Genomic DNA, 15730 nt, shown 5'->3' with positions numbered 1-15730 from the left:
ATTACGTCAAATTTTTATGATGAACCAAATATAAAAGTTTTTAATTACTAGACCAAATATTGTTTTAAAAAATAATTTAAATCCAATTTGCCCTTACTGAAAGTTTCAGAGACTAAGGCTCTATTTTGAATGACAAATTGTACTACATTTCTTTCTTATGGTGCATAATCCTTTTCTACCACAATGAGTCGGTTATAATATAATTTATACAATCTATTCCGAAAAATAGAAACATATCTCTATATATATATTTTTGCTCTATAAAAATTACAAGAAAAATCTCTGTGACATTCTAAGATTTGAAATAGCCTTATATATGAGACGTAATAGGGCTAAATTGTTTAATCTGACTTTAGCATTTTCAGCGATGACTAGATCAAAAAATTAAGAGGGTTAAGCATACTAGAACTAGAGTAGATGTAGAATAAGTAATCCTCTGAAAAGCGAAGCGTCAGTTAGTATATATGAGAGTTAATGATCACTAGCCGAAAGTGTAAGATGAGTTAGGGTTGTACAGCGGGTAGAATGCGACTCCCTGACCGACGAGCATTGTCGATGGAGCGCAGCATGGTTGAAAAAATAGTCCTATATAATATATAATAGAGTTAAAAATTTTAATCCGGTTATAACATTTTGGACGGTGTCTACACCCAAGAGATTAAAAGGGTTAGGCACGAAAGAATTAAAGTAATTCTAGGATTGCTGAGCGCGTAAGAGATTAAAAAAATTAAGCATGTTGAATTGAAGTAGTTTTAAGATGAATAAACCTCTCTAAACAACCAAAAGAGGTCTAATCATTCGTTTATCAAATGCGTGCAATAATATAAGTTTCAAAATAAAGACTCCAAACCTTTGTTTGCTTTTGTTTTTTTTCTTAAAAAGACTCCATATAATTAAAATTAAAATTTTTAATTTTTAATTTCAAATTTCAAAATTTAAAATTTAAGATCAAGTTTAAATTTTAAAATATAAATATCAAATTTATATTAAAAAATATAAAATTTAATATTAAAATTTAAAATTTAAAACTATAAACTTGAATTTTGAAATTACCATTTATAAATTTTTAAAACTAAAATTAAAATTAAAATTTTTAATTTTTAACTTTTTTAAAAAAATAGGGGTGGGAACAACTTGTTCCCACCCCTATTCCACCTAAGGGTGGGAACTAGCTATTCCCACCCTTAACGGGTTAGGATAAACCCGTTAAGGGTGGGAATAGCTAGTTCCCACCCTTAAAAATAGTGTTTGGAGAACAAGACAGGAATAACCCCTTATCCCCATTCTTGTTCCCCAACCAAACATAGCCTTAGTTGATAAAATTAGTAGCTCGAAAAAAGACTCCACCTATTCTAGGTGTGCACCTGGCGGCAGCATTGTTAGTTATTATAAAGTTAGTTTGTTTCATTAACATAAGATCCATAATTAACAGGTTTGATATGTTAAAAGGTCAAAAAACTATACCTGATTTATTACCTTAACTAATGTAGACAAATAAACAAAAATAAAATAAAATACTATTTGTGCATAACGCTAGCTAGCTAATTGCTAGTTATTAGAGTTCGTTTCTTTAACGCAAAGCCTGTTAAACTATTATATATATATATATATATAGAGAGAGAGAGAGAGAGAGAGAGAGTTTGTTTCTTTAAGGCAAGTCCATAATTAAGGGGCTTCGCCAGTTAAACTACCATTCTAGGTTTGAGGCAAATATTAAAATAATTATGATGTGCATTTGCACGTCACCACTTCTAACCTTTAGATTAATATTATTATCCTAGAAATACTAGCCAGTTCTGCGGGTCCACAAATCCTAATTGGAGGACCACTATTATTCTGATCCTATAAATCTTGATCCAAGGATGAAGAAGTGAAAAAGCACAAATTCTCTTATACTTCCAAAAGCATAGTGTGTGTATATATATATATATAGAGAGAGAGAGAGAGACAGAGAGAGAGAGGCTGGTATACTATCGGTAGCACGGAGGCCTCCGTGCTACCATATTGTTTTCAATAATTAATGCGACGTCCAAATCGACGATCGGCTCGGTTAAACTTAGTTTACACTATTAAAAATAACTAAAAATTAAATTTTATAATTTTTCGACATCATTTATCATATACAAAATGCATGCTATCGAGTTCTGAACGAACAATTAATTAGCAATTGATTAGATTATATGTCCACGGGGATTTGACTTTTCATGCCATTTGTTTTTTGATTCCTCCATAGTGCTAGGTGCAATGCATAATCCTATATAATTAACCATATATCCTCAAGAGTAATGAGAACTGCTACGTACGTACCAAACAAACGTAACGTGCAGGGCACCACAACCTCCATTTTCCAGCCTGATCTCTTAATTCCTATGACCATCTTCTCCGCCGTTGGCGGCTCCCGACGCCGCCTCGACTGCAGGCTCGTCTTCGCAATCGTCATCGCCATCCTTCTGCCTTGCTATTGCACCGGTTATCCTAGCCTGCAGCGCGATTCGTGCTTTGCGGCGCTCTACGCGTTCGGCGACTCGTACACCGACACGGGCAACTTCGTCAGGGCCATCTACCCGTCGAGCCCCATCGGCCGCCCCCCCTATGGCGAGACCTTCTTCCGCCGACCCACCGGCCGAGCCTCCGACGGCCGCCTTGTCGTCGACTTCCTAGGTCAGCCCTATACATATATATGCAACATGCATTCATGCGTTACTTCTTTGAATTAGTAGATAAAAATTATCTAATAGGCCATTTTGAAATTTAAAATTGTACCTGTGCACCCAAAAAAAAAGGAATAATTTCATCAATACCCTTCTAAGAGATAGGAATTTCATAAATGCCCCTATAAATTACAAAATATCAGCAATACCCCTCTATAAAACAAAAATATTCACAAATACCCTTAAGATTAACATTCCGTTAAAAAGTCATCTAATATTCTGTAAATACCCATTTTACCCTTATTAATTACTAATTTAACTAAGTGTAATAATTTAAGATTAATTACATGATCAAGATCAATTCTTAACCTTTCAATCACATAATAATTCAACATTCTTTTTAAAATTTTACAATTAAATATCTATAGTCTATTAAGTGTAATAATTAAATCTTGTTATAATTTTTCGCATGTAAATTATATATAGTTGTAATGCAATATTCCATTGTAATATTCAATATTAATTTCAAGATTTAATTTTTTTGAATTTTATTTAAGTAACTCACATAAGTCATACAAAAAATGTTTTGATATAAATTTTTTTTGATATTAGTATTTTTCATATGACCCAATCAAGCAACAGTTTTTTAATTGCACATTTATTGTCAACAAAAAAATAACATTGTATGAAGACCCGCTCACCCATTAGTCCACTTTGGCATGGCCCTAGCTTTGAATAATATATATATATTATTAATTGAGCTCCTATATTTTTAAAAGTATCAAGTTATTAGTGGTTGTAGATTTGTGTCCATTGGATTAAGAGATGTGCGGTTAGATGATGTTTCCACATATTTTATCTACCAATAATTAGTACTAAAAATATTATTTTTAAAATTTGAAGGGTATTTATGAAATTATTTCTTTATTAGTTGCTGTCAAAAGAACACCCCAACCGAGGGTAAATTAGTCATTTTATAACCTAATCATAACGTCTGTTAGAAAAAAAGGTATTTGTGATAATTTTTTACATTTGAAGGGGTATATATGATATTTTCAATTTTATAGGGGTACTTACGATATTTAGATATTTAAGAGGGGTAGTGGTGAAATTGCCCCAAAAAAAAAAGATGTAATTAAATACTGCACCTCCTCGTCCAAAAAGTTCTTTAGTGTGGGTACGCCGAATAGCTGATAAATATTTACAACCAAATTTATTACTCCAAAAATTTTATAATTGGCAAATATAATTCTTCAAAAATTGTTATACGTTCATATTTTCACCATTAGTTTTTTTTTACTATGAGAACGTGAAATGACTATTTCGTCTGTATAAATTTATTCCCACAAAAAGATATATTCTAAAATTAATTTAAGTTAAATAAATTAAAAATTTTACCAAAATTATCATAATTTTATCAGATTTTATAGTTTTACTTATTTTTTGTAAATAAAATTGAAAATTAATTTCAATTCGACTTCGAACAAATATATGCAACTATTGCAAATATTAGATTTCCATCTAATTCTCACATATACATGCAAACAAATATATTCTAAATTTCAATTATTTGAATCTCCCTGCTTCTTTGGGAGGTTATTTTAAATTTTTAACAATCCTTTCAAACTCACATTCAATTTGACCATTCTGCCCCTACGGCTAATGTAAAAGGTATATATAGTTGGAGGGATCAACCACTTTGATCATTTTTGACATTTGGATTAATATTATTGTTCTAGAAAAACCACTCAATCTTAAGGAGTACTATTATCATTCCGATCCTATAAATTTTAATTCAAAGATTAAAAAGTCAAGCATCTAGTAAATATACTTGAAAAACAAGGTATGTGCTCCTGATAATTATAGCAACCTTTATATTTTTGCACCATATTTATTAATTTGACCGACCGTCCCTAGAGTAAGTGGTAAAGGGCTTGGCGGTTGGTACCCGAGGTCCCAAATTCGAATCCTAGTTGATTTACATTTCCAGCTAAGTTTATTTCTAAATAAAATAAACGAAGCGAGTAACGTGCTATCTATCTCTCAAAAAAAATATTTATTAATTTGAGTTCTAAGATTTGAAGTCGGATGTGGTGCAGCGGAGGCGGTGGGGTTACCGCTGCTGCCGCCGTACCTGGCGGAGCTGAGCACTGCGGCGGCAGAGGTCTGGCGGCGGGGGGCGTGCTTCGCGGTGGGCTGGTCGGCGGCGATGGACGCCGCCTTCTTCCGAGAGCTCGGGCTCAAGAATCTCTCGTGGACCGGGCTTTCGCTTGCGGCCCAACTGCAGCTGTTCCAGGATCTCCAACATTCCCTCACTCCTGAACCAGGTTAGTAGCAGAGAGCCGGAATATGTTAGGTGCGCAGTTCTGCCACGTTAGTTATCTCCGGAGCAGAGTCTGCTTCAAATGATTCCGGAGCAAAGTCTGTGGAGAATGACAAATATATTTCTATAAAGTTTAACTTTTTATATTTATTCCTACAAAAGTTCAATAATATTCATATTTATCCATCTGGTTTATCATCGTTAGAGTATTATTTATTTTTTAATAGAAGATAAGTGAAATTATTTTTTATCATTACAAATATGCCCTGTCAAAAGCCCCAACTGTTAGAATTATACAGAAATGTCATCCCAAAAAATTTCAATGATAATATTTTTCTTTTTTACCATCACAAATAATATATAAGAGGGATAAAAAAGTCAATAATCAGGATTAAGTATATTTTCTTAACATATCCTAACAATAGGGATATATTTAAAAATATTAGGATTTTTACGAGACTAAATATAATTAAAAAGTTAAACTTTGCAGGTATATTGCTATTCGATATATTTACATGAAGCTGTATACAATTAATCCAAATTAAAAAGTGAGATACAAAAGTGGGATGCATAGACATAGGTGAAATTAATAGAATCTTAATTTGTAAAATAAATTTGTTGGGAGTAAATGGATTAAACTTAATACAAAAGTGCTTGGTGGTTTAATAGTTGTTTGCTCCACAGGGTACAGGGACATGATGAGCAACTCTCTTTTCCTGGTAGGAGAGTTTGGAGTAAATGACTACCAATACTTCTTATTCCTAGCAAAAAATGTCACTGATGTATATTCTGCCATTCCTAATGTTACTAGTACAATCAGCATGGGAATCAAGGTAATACAATACTTTTTTTTTTTTTTTTTAAAAAGTGAAAATATATTATTGTGAAGTTGAATCATTTTCGACAGGATCTGATACGGCTCGGCGCAAGGACACTGATAGTTCCTGGAGTCTTTCCATTAGGATGCCTGCCAAATTTGCTGACGCTGTTCAAGAGCGAGAGGAATGAAGATTACGAGCCGCGAACCGGTTGTCTCAAGTTTCTAAACGAGTTGTCGACGCGCCACAACCTCCGACTCCAGGAGGAGTTGGATCGGCTACGGGAGCTCCACCCTGAGGTCGCCATTATCTACGCAGACTACTACGGAGCCGCCACCGAAATCTTCAATTTTCCGAAAAAGTTTGGTACGCCATTATCCTCATATATCAACATTGAGCAAACCACGTTATAGTGACTCTCTAGTGGGGCCAAACAGACGCTAACTAAGCTCGAACATGACTACAGGATTCAAGACCCCGTTAACGGCGTGCTGTGGCGGTGGCAAAGGCCCCTATAACTACTCACCCTTAGTGAACTGTGGTGACAAGGGGTCGAAGGTCTGCGACGACCCGTCGCAATATGTCTCTTGGGATGGAATCCACTTGACGGAGGCGGCTTCGGAGATCGTCGCTCGTGGCGTGTTAGAAGGGCTGTATGCCGTCCCTTCTGTAGCAGAAACATGCTCATCTTTCAGTATGTAATTAAGATCACCAGCCATATCCTCCACAACAGTGTCAGGGTTGTTGTATCTTTCTTTTCTGCTGTAAGTACCAGGAGTTTGTTTGGTAGACTGTAAAAAGTTATAGATTTTTGCTTGATTACATGTAATTGAAACTGCTATAGTTATAAATACGGATAATTGTATATGGTTAATTTCTTCTTGTAAAGATCTCAAATAGCAAATATATTCTTACAAAACTTAAATTTACAGATTTATACTTTCAAAAATTTTCTGTCTGTAAATATATTCTTTTATCGTCAAAATTTTGATAAACATGAGTGAAAAAAAAAATAATCATAGTTAGCTAAAAATTAAAATGATATTTTTACCTCACATATATATATATATATATATATATATATATATATATATATATATATATATATATATATATATATATATAAATTTGTATTGTAATATTGAGTTTCTTCATCTTTTTTATCCTTTTCTTTTTATTATGACCCCTAGCCTCCTCTCTTATTCATGGCAACGGCGAGATCTACATCGGCGGCGACGTCAAAGGCGAAGCCCATGGTCGTGGCAAAAATGAGGTAGGTCGCTCACGCCGCGGCGAACATGAGGAGAGAGAGAAAAAATAGTTTTTTATTTGGACAAATTTGTAAAGACAAAATAGTAATTTTATGCACCCATCATTAAAAAATTAACGGCGAATCGAACGGTGGGAACATATATGAACGAATTAGAATTTTTGGAAGAATATATTTGTAAATTAGAAAATTTTCGACGAAATAAATCTGATAACTTAAGTTTTATAGAAATATATTTACTATTTACTATTTTTGTAGGAATCTATATAAAATTAACCCTTATAAATAATGTGTTTGATTTCACCTACTTGAAAACTGCAGTCGCAATATTTGTTATTACCTTAGTAATTAGATTTCCCTAGTACAAAGATTTTCTTTTGTCTCAAATAAAGGCTTATATATTCCTCCAAAATTGGGATATTTATAATTTTAAATCTTTTAAATTCATTTTTAAATTAGTTAAATTTTATTATATTTTAGTATGATAACTATTTTGTTTTTATTGAGATGAACAGTGATGCCCAACTTCTTGTAACTAGATTAAGGTGGTATAATCTATTTTGGTGTCTTTCATAATATATTTATAATTGGAGACTTACTAAAAATGATAATTAGGATAAATGCAAAACAACTATTTTAACTAAAATATAAAGTTCATAAGAATATTTATAATATTCTAAAATTTAAAAGGATATATGTGTAATATATAGAATTTAAAGTTTATATGAATACAATAGAGGGTCCGTCCGAAACATTCAGTGCTTATAAGTTTCGCCGTTAAATCTATCCCTTTGAGCATTTCCACCGATTAGATCATACTATTTAATTAACCACCAACTTAACTAATGACCTAGTATTTTTAAATAGGATTATTTGCATACACGTCCCTGCAAACATAGTGAATTGCGGAAATATCCCTGCAAAACAGAAACTCCATAAGTTGTTCCTACAAAAGTCCTAATTTATGCAGATATGTCCCTCTGATTAACATCTGTTAGAGAACTGTTTATTTTTTAACAGTTTTCATGTGAAATGACCATTTTGCCCTCATAAATATATCCCTCCGAAAGCATCTTCCCCTTCTCTTTCTCTTCCTCATCCTCTTCGGGCCACCGGAGCGGGTGGCAGCGACGGCGCGGGTCGAGCTCGATCGCCGGCGACGAAGAAGAGGGAAGAGAAAGAATGTGAGGAAGAAAAAAAGAAAGAGGAAGAAGGAGAGGAAGAGGGAGAGGAAGAGGGAAGAGAAAGATGAAGAGGGAAAGGGTTCGTCGCCGTATGCCACCGCCGCATCTCCTCCCTCGCCGGCGACAAAGAAGAGGGAAGAGGAAGAGGAAGAGGAAAAGAAAGAGGAAGAGGAAGAAGAAGAGGGAGAGGGAGAGGGTTTGCCGCCGCCATCGCATCTTCTCCCTCGCCGGCGATGAAGAAGAGGGAAGAGGAAGAGGGAGAGGAAGAAGAAGGGAGAAAATGGAAGAGGGAGAGAAAGAAGGAGTAAAAGAAAGAGAGAGGGTTCGCCATCGCCGCCGTCGCTGCCGCCGCCGCCCTCGCCGGCGACGAAGAAAAGGGAAGAAGAAGGGGAGGAAGAAGAAGAAGGGTAGAATCGTAAATTTACGTTATAATTAACCATGGTTAAGTACTTTAGCCGTGGTTAACGAAAATTTTCTAACAGTCCTTAACGGTAGGGACATATCTGCATAACTTTAGACTTTTGCAGGAATAACTTATGGAGTTTTCGTTTTGCAGGAATATTTCTGCAATTCACTATGTTTGTAGGAACGTGTATGCAAATAACCCTTTTAAATATATGGAAGCTCACGTCTAGAGTAGAACTATTTATAATTATTTTTTTAAAGATAGATAGCACGCTATCCGCTTCGTTTTATTTAATTTAAAAATAAATTTAGCTAAAAATGTGAATTAACTAGGATTCAAATTTTGGATCTCGGGTAACAACCACCAAATCTTTTGCCACTTACTTTAGAAATAGTTGGTAATTATTTATAATTGTTAGTGACCAGGTGATGCTTAACCAATTTTCTCACAACGCATATTTACATACCTACCCCTGCAAACTGGCCAAATTATGAAAAAGGTAAACTTCAAGTACCAGTCTTATGGTTTCGCACTTTCTTACTTTAATATCCTATAATTTAAAGTGTATTAATTTAGTATCCTATGGTTTTATTTTTTCTTTTCGTCAGTCCCTTCGTTAATTTTTCATTAAATCATATACAAAAAACTTCAGATGCCCCACCTATATAGTTAGACCTGCCAATCTCGACCCAAACCCGCGGGTGCTCGCGGGTTACCCGCAAATTTGCTGGTATGGGTACCAACTTTTCCAACTTAAAAAATTACGAATAAAACGGGTGGGTACCCATTAAGTCGTGGACATTTTGGATAACCCGCGGGTATCCACGGGTACCCGCACATATATTTTTTAATTACAAAATATATTTTTTTAATTAATATATATTTTTTTATTCATCCATCCTAAAAATTCTAATCCTAATTTTTTATTGTGTATTTTTTATATTATGAAATATTTTTGCTTTAAGATTTTAAATATTTTTATTGTATATTATGATATTTTAAATAATAAGTTATATTATGCTTTTAAAATTTATATATATATATGTGTTTTGTATTTAAAAAATATAAGAGCAAAAAATTTAAAAAAAAAATTATGGGTAACCCGCATATCCACCTGCCCACCCGCGGGCAGGCATGGATAAAGATGTTGGCTACTCAAAAATTTGCGGATAAATTTTACTCATGCCCAAGTAACCCACGGGGACAATAACCCACCCACGGGTTACCCAACCTGCTCGTTTGCCAGGTATATATATAGTTTATAGAATATTCACTTTAGTACCGTTTAATTTTAACTTTATCACTATTTTAACGAAAAAATTAGTAGAAAAATAACAAAAAGAAAAAAAAATCACAAGGTACAACAGTGATATACTTTAAACCATAAAATACTAAAAATAATGAAGTACGAAACCACATAAATAGTATTTAAAGTTTTTTCTTATGAAAATATGGATTTGCAAGGCATAAATATTGATTTTACAGTGCTATGTAGACAATTTTACTTAGTAATAGGGGCCATCATGTAAAAAAGCTACCCTCTCATAAAATCTACGAGTCAGGTGCGCACGTTTTAACTCCACGGGCTCTGATCCCTTCTTCGTCGCCACCCTTCATTCTACTCAAAAATGGCGGCCGCCGCATCCTCCTCCCTCGCGCTCGCCCCCTCCTCCTCCTCCCACTGCAAAACCCTAAAACCCCCAGCTCCCAAAACCCTAACCATAACCCTGCCCTTGGGCTTCTCCTCCTCCTCCTCCTCCTACTTCCGAATCCTTCCCTGCCTCCTCTCCCGGTTCCCCGCCGATGCGTCTCCGGGGATCGCCGGAGAGCGGCGGGGATGCGGCGGCGGAGCACTCGGGGCGACGATGGTGTCGGCTCCCTCCATTGCCAAGCCCTTTCCCACCCTGGACTTCGAGACCTCGGTGTTTAAGAAGGAGAAGATCACCCTTGCGGGCCATGAGGAGGTGTCCCTCTAATCCCCCTTTTCCCCCCATTTTTTGGTCAATTTTTGGGATTGTTTTGCATGTATACCTCTCAATGTACGTGTATTTCTACTTTTATAGCTAAAATTTTCACAAATGTCCCTTTTTTTTAGCAGTTAAAGTAGTGTCATAGTACTATAGTAGCAAGAATGCTGAATATTCGGTAGGATTACTCCTGAAGTAAGCTTTTGAAGGATATGTATGCATAAATACATGCATTTGAGGAAGATATACATGCAAAAGCTTCTTCTTTTTTTTTTCTTTTTTTTCTGAATGTTATAATTTTTTTTTCTTTTATTTTCTATAAACAGTATATTGTAAGAGGTGGGAGGGATCTGTTCCACTTGTTGCCCGACGCATTCAAGGGGATCAAACAGATTGGTGTGATAGGATGGGGATCACAGGTGATTGATTAGTCCTTTTCAAATTATTCTTTTTTGGTTTTAATCATCATTTTATTATGTATTGAAAATGTTAGTTGGTATAATCTAATAAGTGCTTGATTAGCTCTCGAAGCATGTGCTCACTCAATTCAATGCAGCTTATCACTCAGTTCGATGCAGCTTATAATTCCCTCTTTAGATGATGCAACCTTCTTTTTAACTAGCTGTGTAACATTGGACAGTTGGAAGTGAGGACTAAGGCACTGTTTGGTTCCTGGGAAAAGTGTGAAAAATTTTCTTTTCATGAAAAGAGGTTTTTTATGGAAAACTTCTTTTTTGACTTTTCGTCTGTTTGGTTCTAAAAAGAAATAGTTTTTTGGAAAGTTATTTTCGTAAATTTTATGGAAAACTAGTGTTTTCGATTTCCTAGAAAAAAATTCAGAAGACAAAAACACTAAGATGCTAGTTTTTTTTGGGAACCAAACAAGCGAAAAACTGAAAATGAAGTTTTCTATAGGAAACTTTTTCCTTGCAAAACTTTTTTTCACACTTTTCCGAGGAACCAAACAACAGAGTTTTCGGATATTTTCTATGGAACCCAGCACCCTCTAAGAGAGAACTAATGCAGAAACCGTCAACTGTCTTTTATTTTAGTGAAAGAGAAAGATTTTCATCCGAGGAAGGTTATCAGACCTGTTTGTAATGTGAGCTATCTAGAAGGAAAGAAAAAGTAAGGTTTGTAAGTTACACACCACATCGTACTGTATGATATGCATTACTGTTTGATTGGTTCTGATACATCCAGTTTCTTTCCATTATGGACTCTTTGTGTATTCCTAGCTTAGTGTTGCATGCATCCCCTTTTCAATTCTTGAGATGGAACTGAAAATAACTCCTTTTTTTCGTCCTAGTTATTGAACTTTGGTAGTATCCTCTGTATTTAATGTTTCTTCTCAATAGTTAAAAATTTTGAATCAGCATAGAATTTTTTCTGGGTGAATAAGTAATGCTTATGCTATTTTGGTTTTACCCCTGGCTAGTAGTTGAGAGCTAAATTTATTTTTACATGCTTTTGTAGGGTCCTGCCCAAGCACAAAATTTGAGGGATTCACTTGCTGTGGCAAACTCTGACATTGTGGTGAAGGTCAGGTTTCTTCCTGCATTCAATGCATTAGGAATTGTTTGCAAACTTAGGAAGTAAGAATTTGTTGTCGTTATATGAAAATCATCTTACAAGTTCTTAGAATAAAAGTGACTAAAAGTGACTCCAAGTTAGTGACTTACTGTCTTATATTGGAACGTGGTAATTTTGACTTACTACTGCAAAAGCTCTTAAAATGTCTAGGCAGAGATGGGAGCTCTGACACCTGAAAGCCCAAGTACAAAGTATGACATTTTGACCATATCTTTCAAAAGTACTTATAGTAGAAGGCCCAAGTATGTTGGCATGAACTTTGTTAAAGGATTTTTACAAACAATAAATAAGTTTGCACAGTAACTTTTATCTTCTATTTCCGAATCTTTTAGAAGAGCGATAAATAAGTTTTCTTTCTTTGATATTTCTGAATATTTTCTAAGTGCTTTATTTTCTGCTTTCGTTCTTAAAAGGCATGTCCTTTGTTTTTCATTTTTTAAGTGCTCTGACTCTCATTTTCTGATGTGAATATTGGCAGATTGGCCTTAGGAAAGGTTCTCGTTCTTTTGAGGAAGCACGTGCTGCTGGATTCACTGAAGAAAATGGAACTTTGGGTGACATGTGGGAGACTGTTTCAAGCAGTGATCTTTTATTGCTGTTGATATCTGATGCTGCACAGGTTGGCTACTCTGTTGGAAACTATCTTTTGTATTTGTTAATATGAAGTTCTCTGCCCCTTCTCTGAAGCATCCACTGGTTAAAACAAGCTAATTGCCGTCCTTGAAGAAAACAGATCTTTTGATGAAAATATCGAGTTCCATAAAATGCTTACTGTTTTTCTTATCTAGTATTTGCTTTTGTTAGTGATTTTTGGCTTCCTGAATCCTGAATTCTGTTTTAGTTCTTTTAGCCAGCAATAAGTTACTAAAGTTTTAACTTTTCATGATTTCAATGCTCACTGTAGGCGGACAACTATGAGAAAATACTCTCTCACATGAAACCAAACAGCATCCTTGGTTTGTCTCATGGATTTCTTCTAGGGCATTTGCAGTCCTTTGGTCTCGATTTCCCTAAAAACATCAGCGTGATTGCTGTGTGCCCCAAGGGAATGGGCCCTTCAGTTAGAAGGCTGTATGTTCAGGGTAAAGAGATCAATGGCGCTGGAATCAATTCCAGCTTCGCTGTCCACCAGGTATCTGCTTGAAGCTATTGAAGATTCAACTTCTCTGTAAAAGTTTTGCTTTCAAAGATATATTTTCACACATATACACCTCCAAATTATTGTTTGCATGTTTATAACAAATCCTAACTTTGTTGATGCTCTTTTAAAAAATAATTTTCTTTACATGTGTATCATAATCTTAGAAAAAATGTACCTGTTTAAAAGACTTTTTCTTGTACAAAACCAACTTGGCTCCCATAAGATTGTTTACATAAGAAGATGTACTTTAGAGGGGTATATATTTGAAAGTTCGGTTTCTACATAATTACAGATGTTAACTGATGTTTTAGTAGGGATATATATAAAAGCCCCTTACAGAGATTTTTCTATGGTTTTAGTATTAATCGTTTTGTTTTGTGTCAACAGGATGTTGATGGCCGGGCCACTGACGTTGCTTTAGGATGGTCGGTTGCTCTTGGATCTCCATTCACTTTCGCTACTACCCTTGAACAGGAGTATAAGAGCGACATTTTTGGGGAAAGAGGTGAAATTTTATAGCCTGTTTATCAGTCGTCTGCATAAGTTGGAAAGGTTTCTGACTTCTCTCTTTTCATTCAGGCATTTTACTTGGTGCTGTGCATGGAATTGTGGAGGCCCTCTTCAGAAGGTATACCGAGAACGGCATGAGCGAAGATCTAGCTTACAAAAACACTGTGGAATGTATCACAGGGATCATATCAAAAACAATATCGACAAAGGTAAGCGAGTCATGAGGCTTATGAATATATGCTTTATATTACATTCTTAAGAGTTCTGATTTTTTTCGAATTTACTCCTGAAGTTTGTGTGAACCGAAGGACTTCAATTGCCATGTCGAACAAACATCAAGGGCTAAATTATTAGCACTGAGTCTGAGGATGTCCATTGAAATCAGAATCGAACTTCAAGGACTAAATTCATAATCAGCCCTTAAAATTACATGAAGTGAATTCACTGAAGTTTGTGCGGTATCGATTTCAGGGGATGCTTGCTGTGTATAACTCTTTGACGGAGGAAGGGAAGAAGGAATTCAACGCTGGTTATAGTGCATCTTATTATCCTTGCATGGATATATTGTACGAGTGCTACGAAGATGTCACGAGTTGTAGTGAAATCCGCAGCGTCGTGTTGGCTGGTCGTCGATTTTATGTAAAGCTTCTAATTCTCCACAATATTTTGTTTTGTTTATGTGACTCCACAATTTATGTTCTAGTCTCACTCTCTCTCTCTCTTTGTGGTTTTCAGGAAAAGGAAGGGCTCCCGGCTTTCCCGATGGGTAAGATTGACCAGACCCGAATGTGGAAAGTCGGTGAGCGGGTTCGTGCGGTCCGCCCGGAAAGCGACTTGGGCCCGTTGCATCCCTTTACTGCCGGGGTTTATGTGGCCCTAATGATGGCTCAGGTATAAGTTTTACCTTTCAGAGTCTCATAGTTTCTTTTTTACTGTACAAATTCAACCTTTAAAACAAAATGGCCCTTCCACTGCATGACCATAAAGAGATAAAATCGGAGAAAAAGAAAGAAAGAAAAACAATGTCATGTTTTTGCAGAATGGAAGTGGTCTAAAGTATATATCGAAACCGTCGATTTCGTGATTCTTCTGTGACTATCTTGTTCCAGATTGAAGTTTTAAGAAAGAAGGGCCACTCCTACTCCGAGATCATCAACGAGAGCGTGATCGAGTCGGTGGACTCCCTCAACCCCTTCATGCACGCGCGCGGGGTGTCCTTCATGGTCAACTGCTCCACCACGGCCCGCCTGGGGTCGCGGAAGTGGGCCCCGCGTTTCGACTACATCCTCACCCAGCAAGCCTTCGTGGCCGTCGACAAGGAATGCCCTATCAATCAAGACCTCATCAGCAACTTCTTGTCAGACCCCGTGCACGGCGCGATCGAAGTTTGCGCCGAATTGCGTCCTACCGTCGACATCTCGGTGCCTCCCGATGCGGACTTCGTGCGCCCCGAGCTGCGTCAAACTGGCAATTAAGATATCAAATCTTAATTTTGATTGAACCCCATTAAATATTCAGTATTAGTAGTACTTTTTCGATTGTTCTAATCTTAAGGCTTTGTGCTGCTCAATTTGTTGTGACTTGTGAGGCTTTTTTTTTTTTTCCCCTCTTTAAAATGGAGGGATTTGAGTATGTAATGACTTTATGAGTTGTTGTGTTTGAACTAACGCATTTTGATTAGAATAAAGCTGGTGCTTATATTAGTTTGACAATATTTTAAACTTTTTCAAAAGAATATTTTGCTAATTTCATTTAAATACTTCATCAAAATCAAAACATTTATTATATTACCAACCGATTTTAATTTTTTGGTTCTAATTAATATTAAAATTAGTAAATTAAAGCAATACACGTTCCATTGAATCAA

At 35.7% G+C, this 15730-nt stretch overlaps 2 protein-coding genes across 2 annotated transcripts; both read left to right on the top strand.

Annotated features, from left to right (window-relative positions):
• LOC109720587 (GDSL esterase/lipase At1g28570-like) lies at positions 2218 to 6680 on the top strand. The gene is made up of 5 exons (XM_020247819.1): positions 2218 to 2661; positions 4751 to 4978; positions 5659 to 5807; positions 5882 to 6158; positions 6259 to 6680. The coding sequence occupies exons 1-5, from the start codon at positions 2286 to 2288 to the stop codon at positions 6492 to 6494; spliced, it is 1266 nt and encodes a 421-aa protein (XP_020103408.1). The 5' UTR covers positions 2218 to 2285; the 3' UTR covers positions 6495 to 6680.
• Positions 10219 to 15577, top strand: LOC109718691 (ketol-acid reductoisomerase, chloroplastic-like). Its single transcript, XM_020245058.1, has 10 exons — positions 10219 to 10616; positions 10946 to 11038; positions 12096 to 12161; positions 12691 to 12831; positions 13117 to 13344; positions 13741 to 13858; positions 13933 to 14072; positions 14335 to 14502; positions 14599 to 14754; positions 14973 to 15577. The coding sequence occupies exons 1-10, from the start codon at positions 10281 to 10283 to the stop codon at positions 15336 to 15338; spliced, it is 1812 nt and encodes a 603-aa protein (XP_020100647.1). The 5' UTR covers positions 10219 to 10280; the 3' UTR covers positions 15339 to 15577.

Source organism: Ananas comosus, linkage group 1, assembly GCF_001540865.1.
Source record: "Ananas comosus cultivar F153 linkage group 1, ASM154086v1, whole genome shotgun sequence".
NCBI classification, from domain to species: domain Eukaryota; kingdom Viridiplantae; phylum Streptophyta; class Magnoliopsida; order Poales; family Bromeliaceae; genus Ananas; species Ananas comosus.
This window is presented reverse-complemented; position numbering and strand designations above follow the sequence as displayed.

What these genes read in the sequence shown, in the direction of transcription:
- LOC109718691 (XM_020245058.1), top strand. Translation starts at nt 10,281, where the DNA reads ATGGCGGCCGCCGCATCCTCCTCCCTCGCGCTCGCCCCCTCCTCCTCC. An exon ending in ACTCTGACATTGTGGTGAAG is followed by an intron (nt 12,162 to 12,690) that starts GTCAGGTTTCTT and finishes GAATATTGGCAG; the next exon opens with ATTGGCCTTAGGAAAGGTTC. An exon ending in CAAAAACAATATCGACAAAG is followed by an intron (nt 14,073 to 14,334) that starts GTAAGCGAGTCA and finishes TATCGATTTCAG; the next exon opens with GGGATGCTTGCTGTGTATAA.
- LOC109720587 (XM_020247819.1), top strand. Translation starts at nt 2,286, where the DNA reads ATGAGAACTGCTACGTACGTACCAAACAAACGTAACGTGCAGGGCACC. An exon ending in CAATCAGCATGGGAATCAAG is followed by an intron (nt 5,808 to 5,881) that starts GTAATACAATAC and finishes CATTTTCGACAG; the next exon opens with GATCTGATACGGCTCGGCGC. An exon ending in CAATTTTCCGAAAAAGTTTG is followed by an intron (nt 6,159 to 6,258) that starts GTACGCCATTAT and finishes ACATGACTACAG; the next exon opens with GATTCAAGACCCCGTTAACG.